General features: G+C 62.8%; 2 protein-coding genes across 4 annotated transcripts in view; one reads left to right on the top strand and one right to left on the bottom strand.

Annotated features, from left to right (window-relative positions):
- LRCH4 (leucine rich repeats and calponin homology domain containing 4) overlaps positions 1 to 409 on the top strand; it is a 53,995-nt gene extending 53,586 nt beyond the window's left edge. The window contains exon 19 of the mRNA XM_054004807.1: positions 184 to 409. Within this exon, the coding sequence (XP_053860782.1) occupies positions 184 to 321 (138 nt within the window). The 3' untranslated portion in view covers positions 322 to 409. The remainder of the gene's footprint in view (positions 1 to 183) is intronic.
- An 8,265-nt stretch (positions 410 to 8,674) lies between these two features.
- LOC128823475 (insulin receptor substrate 1-like) lies at positions 8,675 to 18,165 on the bottom strand. Of its 3 annotated transcripts, none has more exons than XM_054005773.1 (4): positions 16,365 to 16,726; positions 13,224 to 14,486; positions 11,968 to 12,027; positions 8,675 to 11,669 (listed from the first exon to the last, which is right to left on the bottom strand). In XM_054005773.1, the coding sequence occupies exons 1-4, from the start codon at positions 16,714 to 16,716 to the stop codon at positions 11,662 to 11,664; spliced, it is 1,683 nt and encodes a 560-aa protein (XP_053861748.1). In that variant the 5' UTR covers positions 16,717 to 16,726; the 3' UTR covers positions 8,675 to 11,661. The 3 variants fall into 3 exon arrangements, with proteins under 3 accessions (XP_053861748.1, XP_053861747.1, XP_053861749.1); XM_054005772.1 differs by having other exon boundaries at positions 11,947 to 12,027; XM_054005774.1 differs by lacking the exon at positions 11,968 to 12,027 and having other exon boundaries at positions 16,365 to 18,165.

Consider the following 18,165-nt stretch of genomic DNA (forward strand, 5'->3'; position numbering starts at 1 on the left):
CTTCCTGTTCAAGGGGCCCATCTGGCCCGGCATCCTGGCTGCTCTAAAATCTCCCTCCCGCCCCCTCGCAGAACAATTTGTCTCCCACAGTGTGTGGTGGGTTTCTTCCACCAGCGCCCCCCGGTGGTGGAGGTCCAGGCAGCCGCCTCCCCACCCCCTCTAACGTCTCCTCTCTCCTCCCAGGAAGCCCTGTGCCAGCCCCAGCACGTCCTGGACGAGGAGAGCCTGGCGCCGCTGGCCCGGACCGTCCAGGCCCTGCTGACTGTGGCCCCGCCCCCGAAGAAGCCGACGCCCCCCGAGGGCACCTCCAGCAAGATCTAAGGGGTGGGGGCACAGCCAAGGGGCCAGGGACTAGAACGCCCCGGGCCTGGTGGGGGCTGGCCAATGGTGAGAGTTCCCCCACATGGGGCACTGGGGGCCCAGCTCATGCCCAAGCAGAACAGACGGTACAGCAAGGGGCCCTGTCCCCCACCCCCCAGCGAGAGCTGGGCACCCGTTGGTGGCAGTGTTGGGATCCTCAGACCAGGCCCAGCTCCTACTGCTCCACCCCCCCCGTCCCCTCCAGCGTCTGTCAGCCGCGCGAGCCCCCTTGGGCTAGAGTGGGGGGGGAGCGGAGGTTGGGAGCAGATGTGGGGTAAGGATGGGGGGGGGATTGATCTCAAGGGGGGGCAGTTTTATTTCCCTGCAGGGAGGAAATGGGGACCAGGCCCCAGCTGCTCCCCCGTCTGGGAGCGATGGGCGTGGGCTCCCTGCAGACTCAGGCAAGGATGCCGGACTGGGGGTCGCAGGGCAGCCACCGGCTGTGGGGCACTGGGGCTGAGGGAGGCCCCCCCTTTCTTTAGCATTTCCCGGGGGTGGGGGGGCAGATTGCCCTGACCAAGCGACGGCTGGGGCTGCGCCCGGCATGGGCTGGTGCCCCCCCCCGAGCTGCACCCGCTGGCGCCAGCAGCCCCTGCTCCCCCCACTCCCTGGGCCTGGGTCGTTATGCCCTCTAGTGGAATAAAGAGGTAAATGAACCAATGCCCTCGGCCTCTAGGCTGGTCTCTGGCAGCCAGGGGCTGGGCTACTCCCCTCAAACTTGCCAGCCTCAGTTTCCCCTACACACACATGGCACGGCCCCGCTCCCTGCAACCCCCCCATCCCCCTGGGGCTCTGTGCCCCCTTTTCCCTCTCCCTGCCCGGGTTCTGAGCTCCCCCAAACTCCCGCAGGGTTCAGGACCGTGCTGCCTGGACCGGCCCCGGCTCTCCCTTCCACCTCCCGCCCCCCCCCCCCCCGGGACTGGGGCCAGAGGTTGGGGGTTCGCCTGCCCAGCTCGGGGGTCTCCGTGCCTGGCGCCCGCCCCGGGGGGGGTTCCGAACCTCACCCACGGGGACATCAGGGACCCGTTCCCAATCCAGGCCAGGAAGGGGGGCTGCAACTTGGGGGGCCCCCCTTCACACCCCAAACACAGCCCCAGGCTGGTGCCCAGCTGAGCACTCAGCCCAGTTCCCTCTGCCCGCAAAGGCGCCGGGGGCCAGGACCGGTTCCCACCAGCCCCCCCAGAGCAACCCCAGGAGCCCAGGGGCTCCCTGGGTAACCAGCCGCCCCACACCAGCTCTGGGAGGGGAGTGGGGGCTGGTGGGTTAGAGAAAGGGGGGCTGGGAGCCAGGACTCCTGGGTTCTCTCCCCGGCTCTGGGAGGGGAGTGGGGGCTGGTGGGTCAGAGCAGGGGGGGCTGGGAGCCAGGACTCATGGGTTCTCTCCCCGGCTCTGGGCGGGGAGTGGGGGCTGGTGGGTCAGAGCAGTGGGGGCTGGGAGCCAGGACTCCTGGGTTCTCTCCCCGGCTCTGGGCGGGGAATGGGGGCTGGTGGTTAGAGCTGGGGGGGGGCTGGGAGCCAGGACTCCTGGGTTCTCTCCCCGGCTCTGGGAGGGAAGTGGGGGCTGATGGGTTAGAGCGGGGAGGGAGGGTTGGGAGCCAGGACGCCTGGGTTCTCTCCCCGGCTCTGGGAGGGAAGTGGGGGCTGGTGGGTCAGAGCAGGGGGAGCTGGGAGCCAGGCCTGCTGGGTTCTCTCCCTGGCTCTGGGAGGGGATGGGAGCTGGTGGTTAGAGCAGGGGGGGTTGGGAGCCCGGACGCCTGGGTTCTCTCCCCAGCTCGCAGGGCTCTTGTGCCCTCTAGTGGCAGAAGGGGGTAAATCTCTCCCTTCCCTGGGGGTCCGGGCTCCTCTCTCCTGCTGTCACTAGCCCCCAGCTGGCACTTACGGGCCAGAGCCCGAGTCTGCCCCCACCGCCGCTGGGGCAGGATTGTCCCCTACAAATCTTCAGCCTCAGTTTCCCCTGCATGAGCTCAGCTCTTTACAACTGGAGCGTCTCCCAGCCTGACCCACCCAGTTCCTGGGGGCCCCCCCTTCCACCCTCTCTGTCCCATGGCCTCCCCTTCCACCCCCTGCAACCCTGCCCCCGATTTACAATTCCTCTGCCCCCCCCCCCCGGCTTTGGGTGGGATAATACCCCCTCACTGAGGCCAGGGGGTCACCGGGGAGCAACTCCCCACACACGCTGTGTAGCAGTAGTTGGGCCTTTACCCAGCAGCTGCTGGGGCGGGGACAGGCTGGGCTGGAGCCCGGGGTGTGGGTGGTGGGAGCTGCCGGGAGTTAGAGACGCCCGGGGGGGGGATAACGGAGACCCACAAACAACACAGCGGCCCCAGGCCCGATTTTCTTCCAACCTTTTATTTGAACATCACAAAAGAGCAGCGAATAGAAATGAGGCCCAAGAGGGGTGGGTGGGGGGGAATTTGAGGCAGTTCAGGGTTTGTTCCCCCAACACAGACAGGGGTCACTTCTCAACAACCCTCCTGTCACGGACTCACAGATCGTGCCCACTCTTGGCCCCGTGCGGTCCATGGGGGGTGCCCCTGTCAGTGCGACAGCCCTTCTCGGGCGTCCCCTCTCTCTTGGGGTCAGGCCCCTCCACCTCCTGGAGCTGCACCTCTCGGAGCCTTAGCACGTCTGTCTCTGCCGTGGGCCCCCTCAGGGAGTCCACTCACTCTGGGCCCCCGGGGCCTCCACCCCCGAAGGGGTTGATGCCACCCTGTTCTCTAGCCCGGAGTGACTCTCAGCCAGCGTAAAACAGGAGGGTTTATTGAGAGTTGAACACAGCACTGGAAACTCTCAGGGCCTCAGGCCTGGCCTCCCTCAGCCCAGCACATCCCAGTCTCTCTGCATCCAGGTGGGCTCTGCCTGCTCCCCCTCTCCAGCCCCGAGCCCCCCTGCTTCCCAGCTGGGCATCTGAGATCCCCGGCCCCAGGCCCCGTCTCTGTCCATTGTCTTCTCTCCAGGGAAACAGGGTCGTAAACCGGGGCCTCCTCTCCTCGCTTCTGTCCTCTGGCTGGAACCGACTGGTCAGGTCACTGGGTCCTCACTCTGCAGCCCATTGTCCTCCCACTGGCCAGAACCGGGTGTGTCTCCTCAGCTGGGCCTCCGGGTCACCGGTTGCTGGGGTATCCATCCTCCCGGCCATCGGCTGGGTCCCCAAGTCCTCTGCAAAACACACTCCCTCTCCCCTCCCCTCGTTAAACCAGTAACACCCAGGGACACTGAGTCCCATCCCCTCCGCATGCAAACCATTGAAACTCCACAGAGAACAAGAAAATCCCCCACTTTGTCACATCTCTGCCCCCTTCGAGGCTGAACGGAGCAGGGTCACTTAGCCAGTGACCTGGGGAAGTTCAGGGTCCCCGCCCCGCGATAAAGCATCCGCTATAACATTGGCCCTCCCCCTCACATGGCCCACTTCCATGTCATACCCCTGGAGGAGCAGGGCCCACCTCAGCAGCTTGGCATTGGCCCCTTTCATTGGGTGCAGCCACGTCGGGGCGAATGGTCGGTGCACACGGTGAGGTGCTGCCCACATAGATACGGCTGCAGTTTAAGGGCCCACCCCATGGCCAGGCATTGCTTCCCTATGGCCGTGTAGTGCTGCTCCCGGGGCAGCAGCTTCTCGCTCAGGTACACACTGGGGTGTCTCCCCCTTAGTATCAGTTTGCATCAGCACCGCCCCCAGCCCTGTGTCCGAGGCGTTGGTGAACACCAGGAAGGGTTTGTTAAAATCCGGGTTTACCAGCACCGGGCCCTGGATAAGTGCCCCCTTCCGCGCACAGAGAGCCCTCTGGCACTGCTCGGTCCAGACCACCTTGTCCGGCTTTCCCTTCCGACACAGCTCCGTGAGGGGAGCTGCCAGGAGCTAAAGTGGGGCACAAACCTCCGGTAGTACCCGCCATCCCAATGAAAGCCTGGACCTGCTTCTCAGTCTGGGGGGCGGCCAGGCCTTGATTGCCTCCACCTTGGCCGGCTCCGGCTTCAGGTGGCCGCCCCCCACCTTGTGGCCCAGGTATAAAACCTCTGCCATCCCCACCTTGCACGTTTCAGCTTTTATGGTCAGTCCTGCATCCTGGAGGCGACCCAGCCCCCTCTTCACCTGGGACACGTTCCTCCCAGGTCTGGCTAAAGACACAGATATCGTCAATATACGCCAGAGCGAAGCCCTCCATCCCCCTGAGCAACTGATCCACCAGGCGCTGGCCGGTGGCCGGTGCCCCCTGAGGCCGAAAGGCAGGACCAGGAACTCGAAGAGCCCTATTGGGGTGGTGAAGGCAGACTTCGCCCTGGCCTCCGGGTCCAAAGGCACGTGCCAGTAGCCTTTGGTAAGATCCATGGTAGTGAGGTACCGGGCACCCCCCAACTTGTCTAGGATCTCATCGGTCCTGGGCATGGGGTAGACTTCGGACACGGTAATGGCATTGAGCTTCCGATAGTCCACACAGAACCGGATCGACTCGTCCTTCTTGGGGATCAGCACCACGGGCGAGGCCCAGGGGCTGGCGGATGGCTGGATCACCCCTAAAGCCAGCATGTCCCCGACCTCTCTCTCCAGGTCCTGGGCTGTTTTCCCCGTGACCCTGAATGGGGAACACCTGATGGGAGGGTTGGTTCCCGTCTCCACCCGGTGGACAGCCGGGTTAGTGAGCCCAGGCCGGCTGGAGAACAGCTGCCGGTATGAATTCAGCACGGCTCTGATCTCTGCCTGCTGGTCAGGGGTTAGCTGTTCTGAGAGGGGGATCGATTCCAGCGAGGGGTCAGCCCCAGCCTCAGGGAGGAGTCCCACCAGGGGTCCTCTCCGTTCTCCTCCCACTGCCCACACACAGCCAGCACCAACTTCTCCCTGTCCCAGTACGGCTTCCTCATGTTGGCGTGGTACACCCGGTGGGTGTGAGCCCGGCTGGACAGTTCCACCACATAGTGCACCTCGTTTACCTGTCTGCTGACCGTGAAGGGGCCGTCCCAGCCGCTTCCCGCTTGTTCTTCCTCACGGGGGTGAGGAGCATCACCTGGTCCCCGGTAGCATATGAGCGGGCACGGGCTGAGCGGTCGGACCAGACCTTCTGCTTCCTCTGGGCCCTTGCTAGGTTCCCCCTAGCCCAGCCCATGAGCTCCACGAGCTTTTTCTGGAAAGTCAGTACATACTCCACCACTGATTCCCCATCGGGAGAGGCCTTTCCCTCCCACTCGGCCCTCATCAAGTCCAGGGGACCCCTCACCCTCCTTCTGTACAGCAACTCAAACGGGGAGAACCCTGTGGACTCCTGGGCACTTCCCTGTATGCGAACAGCAGGTGGGGTAAATACTTGTCCCAGTCCTGCGGGTGCTGGTCCATAAAGATTTTCAGCATCATCTTTAGGGTCCCATTGAACCTCTTCACTAGCCCGTTGGACTGAGGGTGGTAGCCTGAGGCCCAGGTGTGTCGGACCCCACACTTCTCCCACAAGCACTGGAGCAGGGTTGACATGAAGTTAGACCCTGGTCTGTAAGGACCTCCTTGGGGAACCCCACTCTGCTGAAGATGGTCAGCAGCGCGTCTGCCACGGTGTCTGCCTCGATAGAGGACAAGGCCACCACCTCGGGGTAGCGCGTAGCAAAACCTACCACCACCAGGATGTATTTCTTCCCTGACCGGGTCACCCTGCTGAGGGGCCCCACTCTGTCCACAGCCACCTTCTGGAAAGGCGCCTCTATGATGGGCAAAGGTCTCAGCGGGGCTTTGCACTTATCCCGGGCCTTCCCCACCCTCTGGCAGGAGTCACAGGTCCTGCAATACTGTCGGACCGCGTCAAAGACCCCGGGCCAGTAAAAGTTCTGCAGCAGCCTCTGCCTGGTGCGCTGGATGCCCTGATGCCCCGAAAGGGGGATATCGTGGGCCAAGAACAACAGTTTGCGGTGGTACCTCTGGGGAACCACCAGCTGCCTCCTGACTTTCCAAGATTCAGTTCGCCCTGAACCAGTCCATTCCCGGTACAGGAATCCCCTCTCCCACAGGAATCGCTCCCGGCAGTCCTCCCCCTGGGACCCTGCACTGTCGTGGCCAGCCAGGGCCCTCAGTTTCTCCAGCGAGGGATCCACCTGCAGCTCCATTTGGAATTCAGCTGCTGGGTCTGAGGCTACAGCCCTGGCTGGTGGCGCCTCAGTTTCCCCACCCTGGGATGGGGCTCCAACCCAGCCCTGTCGAGCCCTACCCTCGGCGCTTCAGCCCCCCCTCGGGAGGTCCCGCGCCCCTCGCTGGCTCTGGCTCCGGGTAAGGACCACGGCGCTATGAGTGCCATCCGGCCAGTTCTCCAAGTCATTACCCATTAGCACCTCAGTGGGCAGGTGGTCATGCACCCCGCCTCTTTGGGTCCCTCCTTAGCCCCCCATTTCAGGTGTATCCTCGCTACAGGCACCTTGACGGGGGGCCCAAACACTCCCCTCAGGGTCAGGTAGGCATTGGGCACTAGCTGGTCTGGGTCCACCCCCTCGGACCACGCCAGCGTCACCTCTGCACCCATGTCCCAGAACCCCTGGATGCGTCATTCCCCCACCTCAATGGGGATGATGTGGCGAGTGTCCCCCGGGGCCTGTCCCACGCTCACCCGGCGGATGGGGTACGGGTCCTCTGGACCTGGGGCCTCACCTTCCCCTGCTGACCCGGCCTGGCGGTCCCCTCCCCCTGGCACGGCCCTCTCGACTGCAGCCCCTGGGCCCGGCGGTGCCCCCTCTCGGTGGGCTTCCACCCAGTTAACACCCCGTGGGTTCTGCTTGGCTGCCATTTCCTTCATCTTCAGGCACTGGGCCACCTTGTGCCCCTTTTGGCCACAGTAATTAAATTTCAGGTCCCTCAAGTCCCATGAGGGGGGGTCGCCCCACCCCAGCAGTCCTGGGCACCCCCGAGTCGGGGTTCCTGGAGTCCCACCTTTGAGAAGTCTCTGGGTGACTCCTGTTATGAGTCCCTGATGTGGGTCTCCCCCCTACCCCCAATCAACTGTCCATGAACTCATCTGCCAGCGCCCCTGCACTGCGCACGTCTTTGGGCTTCCGGTCCATTAGCCACAGCTTAAGGTCCGGAGGGCAGATGTCCTACAGTTGCTCCAACCCCACCAAGTTATACACGTCCTCTGCGGTAGTGGCCCCTGAGCTCTTCCCCCACTTGCGGAGATATTCCCCCAGCAGGTTGGTGACCTCCTTGTAAGAGACACCTGAGGTCTTGCGCACACCCCGGAATCGTTTCCTGTACGCCTCGGGGGTCAGTTCAAACTTCAGCAGCAAAGCCTGTTTGAACAGGTCGTAGTCCCCCGTCTCAACACCATCCATTTGGCTGAACGCCTGTATGGCTTTGGGACCCAGCCGGGGGGCAGACAGCGGAGCCTGTCTGCGGGGTCAATCTGGTTCAGTTCACAGGCCTTCTCAAAGGCTGTGAGGTCGGCATCGATGTCCCCCCCGCCTCGAACTAGGGCAGCAGTTTGGTGTCTAGATTCCCCACACCAGTGGCGTCTCGGGGCCCTCCCCCACTTACCCCCTGGCAGGCCCTCTTGGCCCATCTCTCGTCCATCTCCAACTCGTGCTTCCGCTGCTCTACACGGTCCGCTCGTTCTCTCTCTCTGTCCACCAGCCTCCGCTCCTCCTGCTCCAGCTCCTTCGCTTCCAGCTGCAGCTCCAATCTCCGCAGCTCCTCTAGGGAGGAACCTGACTGGGGTCTCCCTGTACTGACTGGGGAGTCAGGTCTGACCCACTCCCGGTCACTACACAGACTGCCCCCATGGCTACTCCCCGGCTCTCCGGGCACCCCGGGAGCCCCCCTGGGGTCTGGAGCCTGCACCTCAGACGGGTCATTCTCTACCAGCTGAGCAGTCAGCCGCTCCTTAGTGAGCCTCCCCACGCTCAGCCCCCTCTCCCTGCAGAGACGGGCCAGGTCGCTCTTACGGAGCTGATTCTAGGCCATGTCCAGGCTGGTTCCGTTCAATACCCTCGTTCTATCGCTGGCAGCCACTCACTGCAAAGCGCCTGCGCCCGCAGCCCACATCTACAGGGTGCATCCACGAAACATCCCACTGCTGACACCACGTTGTCACGGACTCCCAGATCGTGCCCACTCTTGGCCCCGTGCGGTCCGTGGGGGGTGCCCCTTACAGTGCGACAGCCCTTCTCGGGGGTCCACTCTCTCTCGGGGTCCGGCCCCTCCACCTCCTGGAGCCACACCTCTCTGAGCCTTAGCACGTCTGTCTCTGCCGTGGGCCCCCTCAGGGAGTCCACTCACTCTGGCCCCCCGGGGCCTCCACCCCCAAAGGGGTTGATGCAACCCTGTTCTCTAGACCGGAGTGACTCTCAGCCAGCGTAAAACAGGAGGGTTTATTGAGAATTGAACACAACACTGGAAACTCTCAGGGCCTCAGGCCTGGCCTCCCTCACCACAGCACATCCCAGTCTCTCTGCATCCAGGTGGGCTCTGCCTGCTCCCCCTCTCCAGCCCCGAGCCCCCCTGCTTCCCAGCTGGGCATCTGAGATCCCCGGCCCCAGACCCCGCCTCTGTCCATTGTCTTCTCTCCAGGGAAACAGGGTCGTAAATCGGAGCCTCCTCTCCTCGCTTCTGTCCTCTGGCTGGAACCGGTTGGTTGGGTCACTGGGTCCTCACTCTGCAGCCCATTGTCCGCCCACTGGCCAGAACCAGCTGCATCTCCTCAGCTGGACCTCCGGGTCACCAGGTCACCGGTCGCTGGGGTATCCATCCTCCCGGCCAGCGGCTGGGTCCCCACGTCCTCTCTCCGGTCCTCTGCAAAACACACTCCCTCTCCCCTCCCCTCGTTAAACCAGTAACACCCAGGGAAACTGAGTCCCACCCCCTCCGCATGCAAACCATTGAAACCCCACCGAAAACAAGAAAACCCCCCACTTAGTCACATCTCTCCCACCCCCACCAGCAGGCACAGGAGACGGGGGGGGAGGGTCTGCAAAGTGCACGTGGGGTTGGGGGGGCTGTAACTGGTGCCTAATTCTGTAGGCCCTACCAAAATGGCAACACTTAAACCAGCCCCGACCTCCTGGGTGGCTCCCAGCAGGGGGCGATCGCGCGCCTCTCTGATTGTGGGGGTTCCACACAGCACCAACAGGGAGCAAGAACCCCCCCAAGTGGGCACCCCACCCCCTCCCACCTCAGAACAGCCACCCCATTGCCCGGCCCTGCCAAAGGCCCCGCTGGATCAAAGCAGGTTTGCAATCCGCCAAAACCCCCGACCGTCGGCGTTCCTCAACGCCGCAGCCTGGCCCCTTGCTAGAGCTGACAACCGACTTTGCTGAAGTGACTGCTGCGCAGGGCCTCGGCCAGCCCGATCTCCGCCCCTGGAAAAGCCCAGGGGGGCGTTTGAAACGAAGAAGTCCAGCGGCGGGACCTGGGGATTTCTTAAAGGAAATGGATTTGCTGGCGTTCTTGGGTTGAAAACTTCAAAGCTCTTTGCAAACCTCACTAATTGGGAAGGTTTTCGTTCGGCAATCTCGCTTCCCCTGGATTCGCTACGTGGCTCTCACGCCCTTCACTGCGGAAGAAACCCCAAACGCAGCCGTTGGAAATGCCAGGATCGGCTGCGAATGTCAAGTCAATCCGCCCTGCACAGATGCACTTGAGGACAATTATTTTGTTGTCGTTGCAACCGCTGAGGGAATTTTCATTTGCAGATGAGGCCGAGCTGCAAAATGATTTTGACTGAAGCCCTGAATGCAGAACCTGAGCAGCCACCGCATTACGAAACGTCGGGCAAAGTTCTTTTACTTTTATTCCAACAACAAACAAATCAAACTGGGTTCGCCAAGTTGCAGCCGTTCCAGCCGTGCTTCTAAATCCCCTTATTCTTTTTTGGAGAACGTATTTGCAAACAGCCCAAGCGGCTCAAACAAGCTTTGCAATGCCTCTTCATTTGAGAAAGGTTTTTGGGTCGAAGACATTGTCGCAAGGCCGTAAATCACGTCGAGGAGGGGCGAGAAACTGAGCTCCCGACCGCTGAGAATCATTTTGCAAATCTCCAGCCCCAGAAACGAGGGGGGCCTTTTGGAGCACGATTGGCTCCCCAACGCTCTGGGTGTAGCCCCAGGTCCAGGCTTGCAGGTGGATTGTGTCGCGTTTAAACGATCTGGGTGGATCTCCCTTGACAAGGGCAGAGGAGATCCCAGAAAATGAACTCCCAGTCTATTTCAAATTTTGTCCATACCCACTTTTCCCATAAAGCCCATTTGACACAAACTGCAATAGAAAGGCTTTATTATAACCAAAAAAACATCCAATTCCTGCAGCTCCAATCTTGCAAACGAGGGACCCGCAAAATCGAACTCCCGATTCTGCAAACAAGCGCTAAATCCCGCAAAGCGAACGCCCGGCCCGGCCCTGAAACCTTCCGAGAGGGGATTTAAAAACTCCCTTCCCGGCGAGCTCAGCTGGCCAAAGCCGGGAGTGAGGAAGCGGCTCGGTAGGATCCCGACGAAGGGCAGGTGGATTTAAGGCCCCAGAGCCGCAGCTATAAATTATGTGGTTTCAAACTAAACGTTTTAAAGCTTGTGCAAAAAAACCTAACCATGTGCAATTCAGAAGCACAGCGTGAACCCCAAATTCTCCTCGCGAAAGGTGTCAAACCTAAGACCGGTGTGGGGGGGCAGCAGGGGCCCACCCACAACGCCCCATCTGCAGGGTGCATTTTGGATATGCGAGAGGGCAAAATATTCCCCCCAATGCTGGGGCAGGGAGAACAAAAGACAGTGTGCAGATGGGGGAAGCCTTTGGGGCGTACCCCAAAAACAGGCAGGCGGGGGGCATGAAGGCACCAGAGGGTTAATGGGGTCAAAGGGGTGACCCCAACGCAGAGGGGGGTGAACCCTGCAAATAAGGAATCAACCCCCTGAAAAGTCTCCATCCCAAGGGGTGGGAAGCTGGGGAGATGCCCCCCCAAAAAAAGAGGAGTAAAGAATTGGCTTCGGTGCAGAGGGATCCCCAAAGCTGGGAGTGACCTTGAAACCTCAAGCCCATGGTCAGGTTAAGCGGTGTCCCCCCAGCAGATCCAAAAGACATCCGGAGCGCAAGGCACCAGCCCCCCCCCCCCCCCCCAAAACGTGAGTCTGTCTTTGGCTTGTTCTCCACACACACACACCCCCGAGAGGTGCACCACAAAAACAAAGGCACTTAAAGGGGTTCACGGTCCATCGGGAGGAAACCGACGTGCGTCGTCTGCGGAGGTATCAGGTGGCAGGCGTTCCAATGCGACCAGCTCTGGGGTGGAGCGTTGGTCCCGAGCCAGGGGAGCCCCGAAGTCACCAGGCTGCACGGACTGCAAAGGGGTCAGCACTCTGAAAGGGAGAGTCGAGAAAGGATTGATCCTGTATTAATGCCCCTGGTTGCAGCCACTTCTGGGGTGGGGCGGCTGGTTACATGGGGACCCCTCGCCTGGCACTGAGATGTGGCCACCTCTGGGGCGGGGCGGCTGGTTACCCAGGGACCCCTCGCCTGGCACTGAGATGTGGCCACCTCTGGGGCAGGGCGGCTGGTTACCCAGGGACCCCTTGCCCGGTGCTGAGATGCAGCCACCTCTGGGGCGGGGTGGCCAGTTACCCAGGGACCCCTCACCCGGTGCTGAGATGCGCCCACCTCTGGGGCAGCTGGTTAGCCAGGGACCCCTCGCCAGGCAGGAAGAAAGGAACAAAACAGCTGGAAAAGAAAAGGGGAAATAATAAACCTTTCCAGCCAGTTTCTCTCCGTTTTCTTTCCTTCGTTCAGAGTGAAGGAAGCAGGCCTAGAACCGGCGGGCAATGTTGGATGGGGGGGGCAGGGGGAGCACTTCGAGGGAATCCCACAGAAAAATAGCGGTTTCTAAGGGGGAACATCTCCATGTACAGTAAGAAGAGTCCGTTTCGAGTGCAAAGCCCCAACAGTGGTGTGAGTACGTATCAAATTATTCGGGGAACGATTCACATGCCCACTGGCGAGGGGCAGCGACACGCCAAAACCCCCCAAAGAGACGGTTTCTAAGGGGTGACCCGCACAAAAAAAGAGGCAGTTTCTAGAATGGATATTGCTCAGGAAACAAAGCCTGCTTCTAACCTTCCCCCACCGTTCATAGTTAAAATAAACACCTGCATTTTGAAGGGGAAAATCTTTCCCCCGTCCCCAGAAAGGCAGTTTCTAAAAGGGAAAATCCCTGGCCTCCAAAAAAATAGTTTTTAAGGGGGAGAACTGCAGCAGTTTCTAAAGGGGACCCCCGGCCAATTTAAAAAAAAAAAACGGTTTCTAATAGGGGACCCCCCCACAGCTGTCTCCACAGGGGAGAAACCCTTAGCCAAAGCAAGAAAAGGCGGTTTCTAAAGGGGACCATACACCCCGGGAAGGCAGTTAAAGCAAGCGCCAGGAGGTTCTGCCTTCGCCGACGGCACAGAAACAGCTGAGTTGGCCCTGGAAGATGGGGGACAAACCCCAACCCCAAGTCTTTTTGGTAAAGAAACAAGGCAGCTACAGGCCCCCTAAGGGCAGCTTAAAGCCATGGGGCTTTTGAAACCGCCGTGAACACATTTCCACTGTGTTTACAAAGCCTTTGTTTTTGTAGAGTCCCCGCAAACCCTTGGGGTGTTGAGAAGCCACCATCCGCAGTCCCAGCCCCACTCTGTGTTTATGTAGGGTAGCCCTCAACCTCCCCCCGCCAGCTCTTGCCAGACTTTCGAGCGCTGTTTACAAGCAGTGGGTATTTTTGTAGGGTAGGTTACAAAACAAACACCTTGCGGATGTTAGTAAACAAAGGGGAAGGTTTCTGGCTACCCTGCAAAAAGAAGCTCTTTGGAAAACCATGACCACAGCCCCCCGCCCCGAACCTGCATCCCCCTGACCCCGTGACCCCCAGATCCGCCCCGTACCTGGCCCGTCCCTTCCGCCCCGTCGTCCCTGCAGCTCCTGGGAGCGGTGGAAGTCGATGCTGGCGTAGGCCTGGGGGCTGGGGCCGCCGGCCGCCCGGGGGCTCCCATCCGGGCCGCCTCCTCCCCGGGCCAGGTCCAGGGCAATGTAGTTGAGTCCCGGCTCCTCCCAGGCGGGGATGGCCCGCTCCCTGCAGCGCCGCCTGCTGGGCTCCGCCCTCGCCGGCTGGCCCGGGCCGGGCCGGTATTCGATGCTGACGTACTCCCCGGGGCTCAGGGACACTGGCTCCTCCAAGCTCTCACTGCTGGTGGAGGAGGAGCAGGAGGAGAGGTGCCCGGGCACGGCCAGCTGGGCCCCGTGCTTGTAGGTGCGCGGCAGGGAGCGGAAGGGGCAGGGGTCCTCCCCGGGGGCGCCGGAGAGGGGGCTGCGGCGCAGGGGGGTGCTGCTGGCCGAGCGCCACAGCGGGGACATGTTCACGTACTCGGGCGCCCAGCTCCCGCTGGGGGACATGAGCATGTAGCCGGCGGCTTCGCCCCGGGGCGGAGAGCCGCCGCTGGGGCTCATGGGCACGTAATCTGGCTGCCCCGCGCCCGGCAGGGCTGCCCCGGGCAGCATGGCCATGTAGCCGGACTCTGGGCACCACCCTGGCTTCCTCCGCCCGGCGCCTCTGCCCAGCGCCAAGGGGGGCAGCGACGGCCGCTTGCAGCTGGGCGCCCGCCCCTCCGGGGAGCCTGCCGGCTCTGGGCTGCCAGTCGGGCGCCCCTCTCCGGGGCTGGAGGATCCGCCCTCGTCCGACGACGCCAGGGCGTAGTCCCCATCGGGCAGGCGGCGCCCGGAGCCCGGCAGCTGGGCAGGGGGCAGGCGCCGGGCCGGCACCGAGATGGGGGCGGAGGCCTGGCCGCGGCCTCGCACCCGGCACTCCTCACTCAGACGCTTCATGGCCTCCAGGATGGTTTCGTGGATGTGCCGGGCCACCACCAGGTCCTCCACCTGCATCCACAGCTCGCCGGGGCCCGTGGCGGCCGAGCGCCCCACCTCCAGGAAGAAGTAGTTCTCCGAATGCCCGCAGCGCCGGACACTCGGCAGCTGCAGCAGCAGGCAGGGGGCCGGGGCGCCGAGCTGCACCAGCTCCACCGTGCTCTCCGCCAGGCACAGCCGCTGCACGCCCGCCAGGTTCCTGGCCTGCCCCAGCCCCTTGGGGCGCAGGGTCACCTGCCAGACCTCCCGGAAGGGCCACGCCGCCCCGCTCCCCGGCTGCGACAGGCCTGCGGGAAGGGGAGGAGAGGGTTAAACCAGGTGGGGAATGCGGCTGGCTCTGCGGAGGGGGCAGAGATGGCACTCGGTGGGAGACAGGTTCCCCAGGGACCCCTCGCCCGGCGCTGAGACGCGCCCACCTCTGGGGCGGGGCGGCCGGTTCCCCAGGGACCCCTCGCCCGGCGCTGAGACGCGCCCACCTCTGGGGCGGGGCGGCCGGTTCCCCAGGGACCCCTCGCCCGGCGCTGAGCCGCAGCCACCTCTGGGGCGGGGCGGCCGGTTACCCAGGGACCCCTCGCCCGGCGCTGAGACGCGCCCACCTCTGGGGCGGGGCGGCCGGTTACCCAGGGACCCCTCGCCCGGCGCTGAGATGCAGCCACCTCTGGGGCGGGGTGGCTGGTTACCCAGGGACCCCTCACCCGGTGCTGAGATGTGCCCACCTCTGGGGCGGGGCAGCCAGTCACACAGGGCCCCGTGTTGAGCTGTGGCAGTGGCTGGATATGGGCACAGGGCAGGTGACCGGGAAGCAGGGTGGAGGGGGGGAACAGGTGGGAGAACAGGACCAAGGAATAAACAGACCCAAAGATCCCAGTGCCGTGGCAACCACCCACGTCACCCTGGTGACTGACTGTTTCCATGGGGACCCAGGGGAGGGGGGAAACAGCTATGGTGGGAAATGGCCGGGGGGCGGGGAGAGGTAATTTCGATAGCTGGAAACAGAATTGAATATTTAATATACTTAATATTTCCTGGAATATTCCCCTGCTGGGCGCAGGGAGAGAACCCAGGAGTCCTGGCTCCCAGCCCCCCCGCTCTAACCCACCAGCCCCCGCTTCCCTCCCAGAGCCGGGGAGAGAACCCAGGAGTCCGGGCCAGGTCCCTGTAGTAGTGTTGGTCTCTATTGCATATGGCACTGGCTGTTCCAGGGCAAAGTTTGCTGCCTGCCCTGGGTGAATTGTCCGGGCGCTCGGCCACGCTGGGCCCTGGGACAAAACGGGACAGATTGGCCCAATTCCTCGGCTGGCGCCTGGAACCGGATCAGGGCTTTTATCCACCCCCATCCTGCCTCTTCTGGGGCTGGACTTTGCCCATATGAGATTTCGGAAATAGAACCCAGAGCCCACCCCACTCCTGGAATCGGGGAGAGAACCCAGGAGTCCTGGCTCCCTGCCCCCCGTGCTCTGACCCACCAGCCCCCACTCCCCTCCCAGAGCCGGGGAGAGAGCGGGGGGCTGGGAGCCAGGACTCCTGGGTTCTCTCCCCGGCTCTGGGAGGGGAGTGGGGGCTGGTGGTTAGAGCAGGGGGGCTGGGAGCCAGGACTCCTGGGTTCTCTCCCCAGCTCTGGGAGGGGAGTGGGGGCTGGTAATTAGAACAGTGGGGGGTGGGAGCCAGGACTCCTGGGTTCTCTCCCTGGCTCTGGGAGGGGAGTGGGGGCTGGTGGTTAGAGCAGGGGGGCTGGGAGCCAGGACTCCTGGGTTCTCTCCCCAGCTCTGGGAGGGGAGTGGGGGCTGGTAATTAGAACAGTGGGGGGTGGGAGCCAGGACTCCTGGGTTCTCTCCCCGGCTCTGGGAGGGGAATGGGGGCTGGTGGGTTAGAGCAGAGGGGGCTGGGAGCCCGGACTCCTGGGTTCTCTCCCCGGCTCTGGGAGGGGAGTGGGGGCTGGTGGGTTAGAGCAGGGGGGCTGGGAGCCTGACTCCTGGGTTCTTTCCTCAGCTCTGGGAGGGGAGTGGGGGCTGGTGGGTTAGAGGATGGGGGCCTGGGAGACAGGACTCCTGGATTCTCTCCCCAGCTGTGGGCTGCCCAATTGTATTTTTCAGTCACTCCCCCGTACCGCTGCCCACGCACCAGCCTCCCTTTGCCAGGTCGGTGGCCCCCCCGCCTGCCCTCACCCTTGGCGCGCAGCTCTGTCATGGCGCAGTACCAGGCCTCCTGCTCCTCTGGGCTCTCGGCCGCCACCCCGAAGGTGCCATCCCGGCCATACAGCACGATGAGGTGCCGGTGCCGGGCGTCCGCCCGCTTGTTGATGTTCAGGGCGCTGGCCAGGGGGAAGCTGCGTTTGGGGCGGGTGCCGCCAGCCCTGAATTTCTTCTCGCTCTCGTAGTACTCCAGGCGGGCCGGTCCCCGCTCGCTGGGCGCCCGCAGCACGAAAAACCGGCGCCGCTGGGACTTCTGCTTCCGCAGGTGCCCGCACAGACGGACGTCGGCCACGGGCGGGTCGCCCTCACCGGCCGCCTCCTCCATGGTGCGCCAACTCAGGGGAACAGGAGAGTTAAGGCATGCCCCCCGCGCCCTGTTTGCAACGCCACCACATCCGGCCTGCTTCGGGGGGCAGAGCTTTGGGGGTGCCTAGGGTTTGTCGCTACACCTGTCCTCTTTGGGGGGGGGGCAATTCACACACACACCCTTTTCACAACTACCTCTTTCGGGGTACCGAGCTTCGGGGGTGCCCAGCGTTTCACGCCCCCTCTGCGCCCGGATCATCTCCTTCCCAGGAGTTCATTCCTCTCCAGTTTTGCAACCTCCTGTCTTTCAAGGGCGCCTCCCCCAAGTTTTTGCAACAGCACCAGGACTCCCTTCCGGGGGGCAGAGGTTTAGTGCCTTCGCCCCCTGGATTGGGCCTGCCGGAGACCCAGGAGCATCGAAGGGAGGCGCCGTTGCAAACTCGCCGCTGGCTTCTCTTGCGTCCCGCATGTGTCCAAAGCCCGTGCCGAGCGCCGGGCAGCCTGGCCCCGCTTCGCCGTGATTTCACGGGCGGTCAGTTTGCAGCCAAATTCGCCTCGCCATGCCGGAGCCAATTTTGCACAAGCCACAGCAGCGTGCAAACAAAAGTCCCTTTGCAATCTCAAACGGCTGCAAAAAACCAATCTTTGCAGAGGTGCAGCCGCGTAGGCCCTCGCTGGCCAGCTGCAGCCTTGTTTGCACTAGGACACGAATTTCTTCTTTTGCAATCGGCTCCGGGTTTGATTTTAATAGAAGTCACATGAAGAGAAGCGAAATAAATCAGCCAAGTTTTTTTTTTCCATGCGGTTTTCTGGCGCAAAACTGGAAGCCAGCGAAGGGGGCGGGGGGGGACAGGACTTGGAAAAATAGGAGAAAGGAGCAACGTTGCTTTTTGCAGCCGAAAGATCGCTCCGCTCTCGGCCTGGTTTCGCCCGCAAAAGTTTGGATCGGCGCCTCGCCCCCGAACACGGAGGCCGCCTGGGATCTCCCGGTTGCAAACAGCAGCGCAAGGCGACCGCACGATTCTTAACACTTTTGCACAGAAGCGGGACGGGCGTCTCACTTTCCACGCAAACGAGGAACGGAAAAAACTCGAGCGAGGGGCTTTCTCGGCACAAAGCCACGGGCCCGGTGGAGAAACCCCCACGAAAAGCCACCGAAAACAAGCTACTTTGCAGGGAGGCTGCTGGCGCTGGCCCCCGAGCCGGAGATTGATGTAGCAAGAAGCGGGGGGGGGACAAGTTAACGCGGAGGGGGGGTTCTTGGAGGACTTGCAGAAAAGGCAAAGGGGGGGGGACCCTCCACACAAGTGGATTTTCCCCCCCGTGCAGAAGCAGGTGGAGCGGGCGCAGAACCCAGGGGGCCCCTCGGTGCGATCACCTCCCAGGTCAGGAGTGTCGGGGGGGGGGGCTGCGCTAACCCCCCCACAGGCGAGCCAGGCCGAGCTGCGAGCCCCGAGCGCGGCACAGT

This window comes from Malaclemys terrapin, chromosome 15 (assembly GCF_027887155.1).
Source record: "Malaclemys terrapin pileata isolate rMalTer1 chromosome 15, rMalTer1.hap1, whole genome shotgun sequence".
NCBI lineage: Eukaryota > Metazoa > Chordata > Testudines > Emydidae > Malaclemys > Malaclemys terrapin.

Bases quoted from the DNA above. Each gene is read 5' to 3' on its own strand.
- LOC128823475 (XM_054005772.1), bottom strand. From the start codon at position 16,716: ATGGAGGAGGCGGCCGGTGAGGGCGACCCGCCCGTGGCCGACGTCCGT. The intron at 14,487-16,364 runs GTGAGGGCAGGC...CCCTTCCCGCAG, and splicing joins GACAGAGCTGCGCGCCAAGG to GCCTGTCGCAGCCGGGGAGC. The intron at 12,028-13,223 runs GTACGGGGCGGA...TTTCTTTTCCAG, and splicing joins GGGCGGAAGGGACGGGCCAG to CTGTTTTGTTCCTTTCTTCC.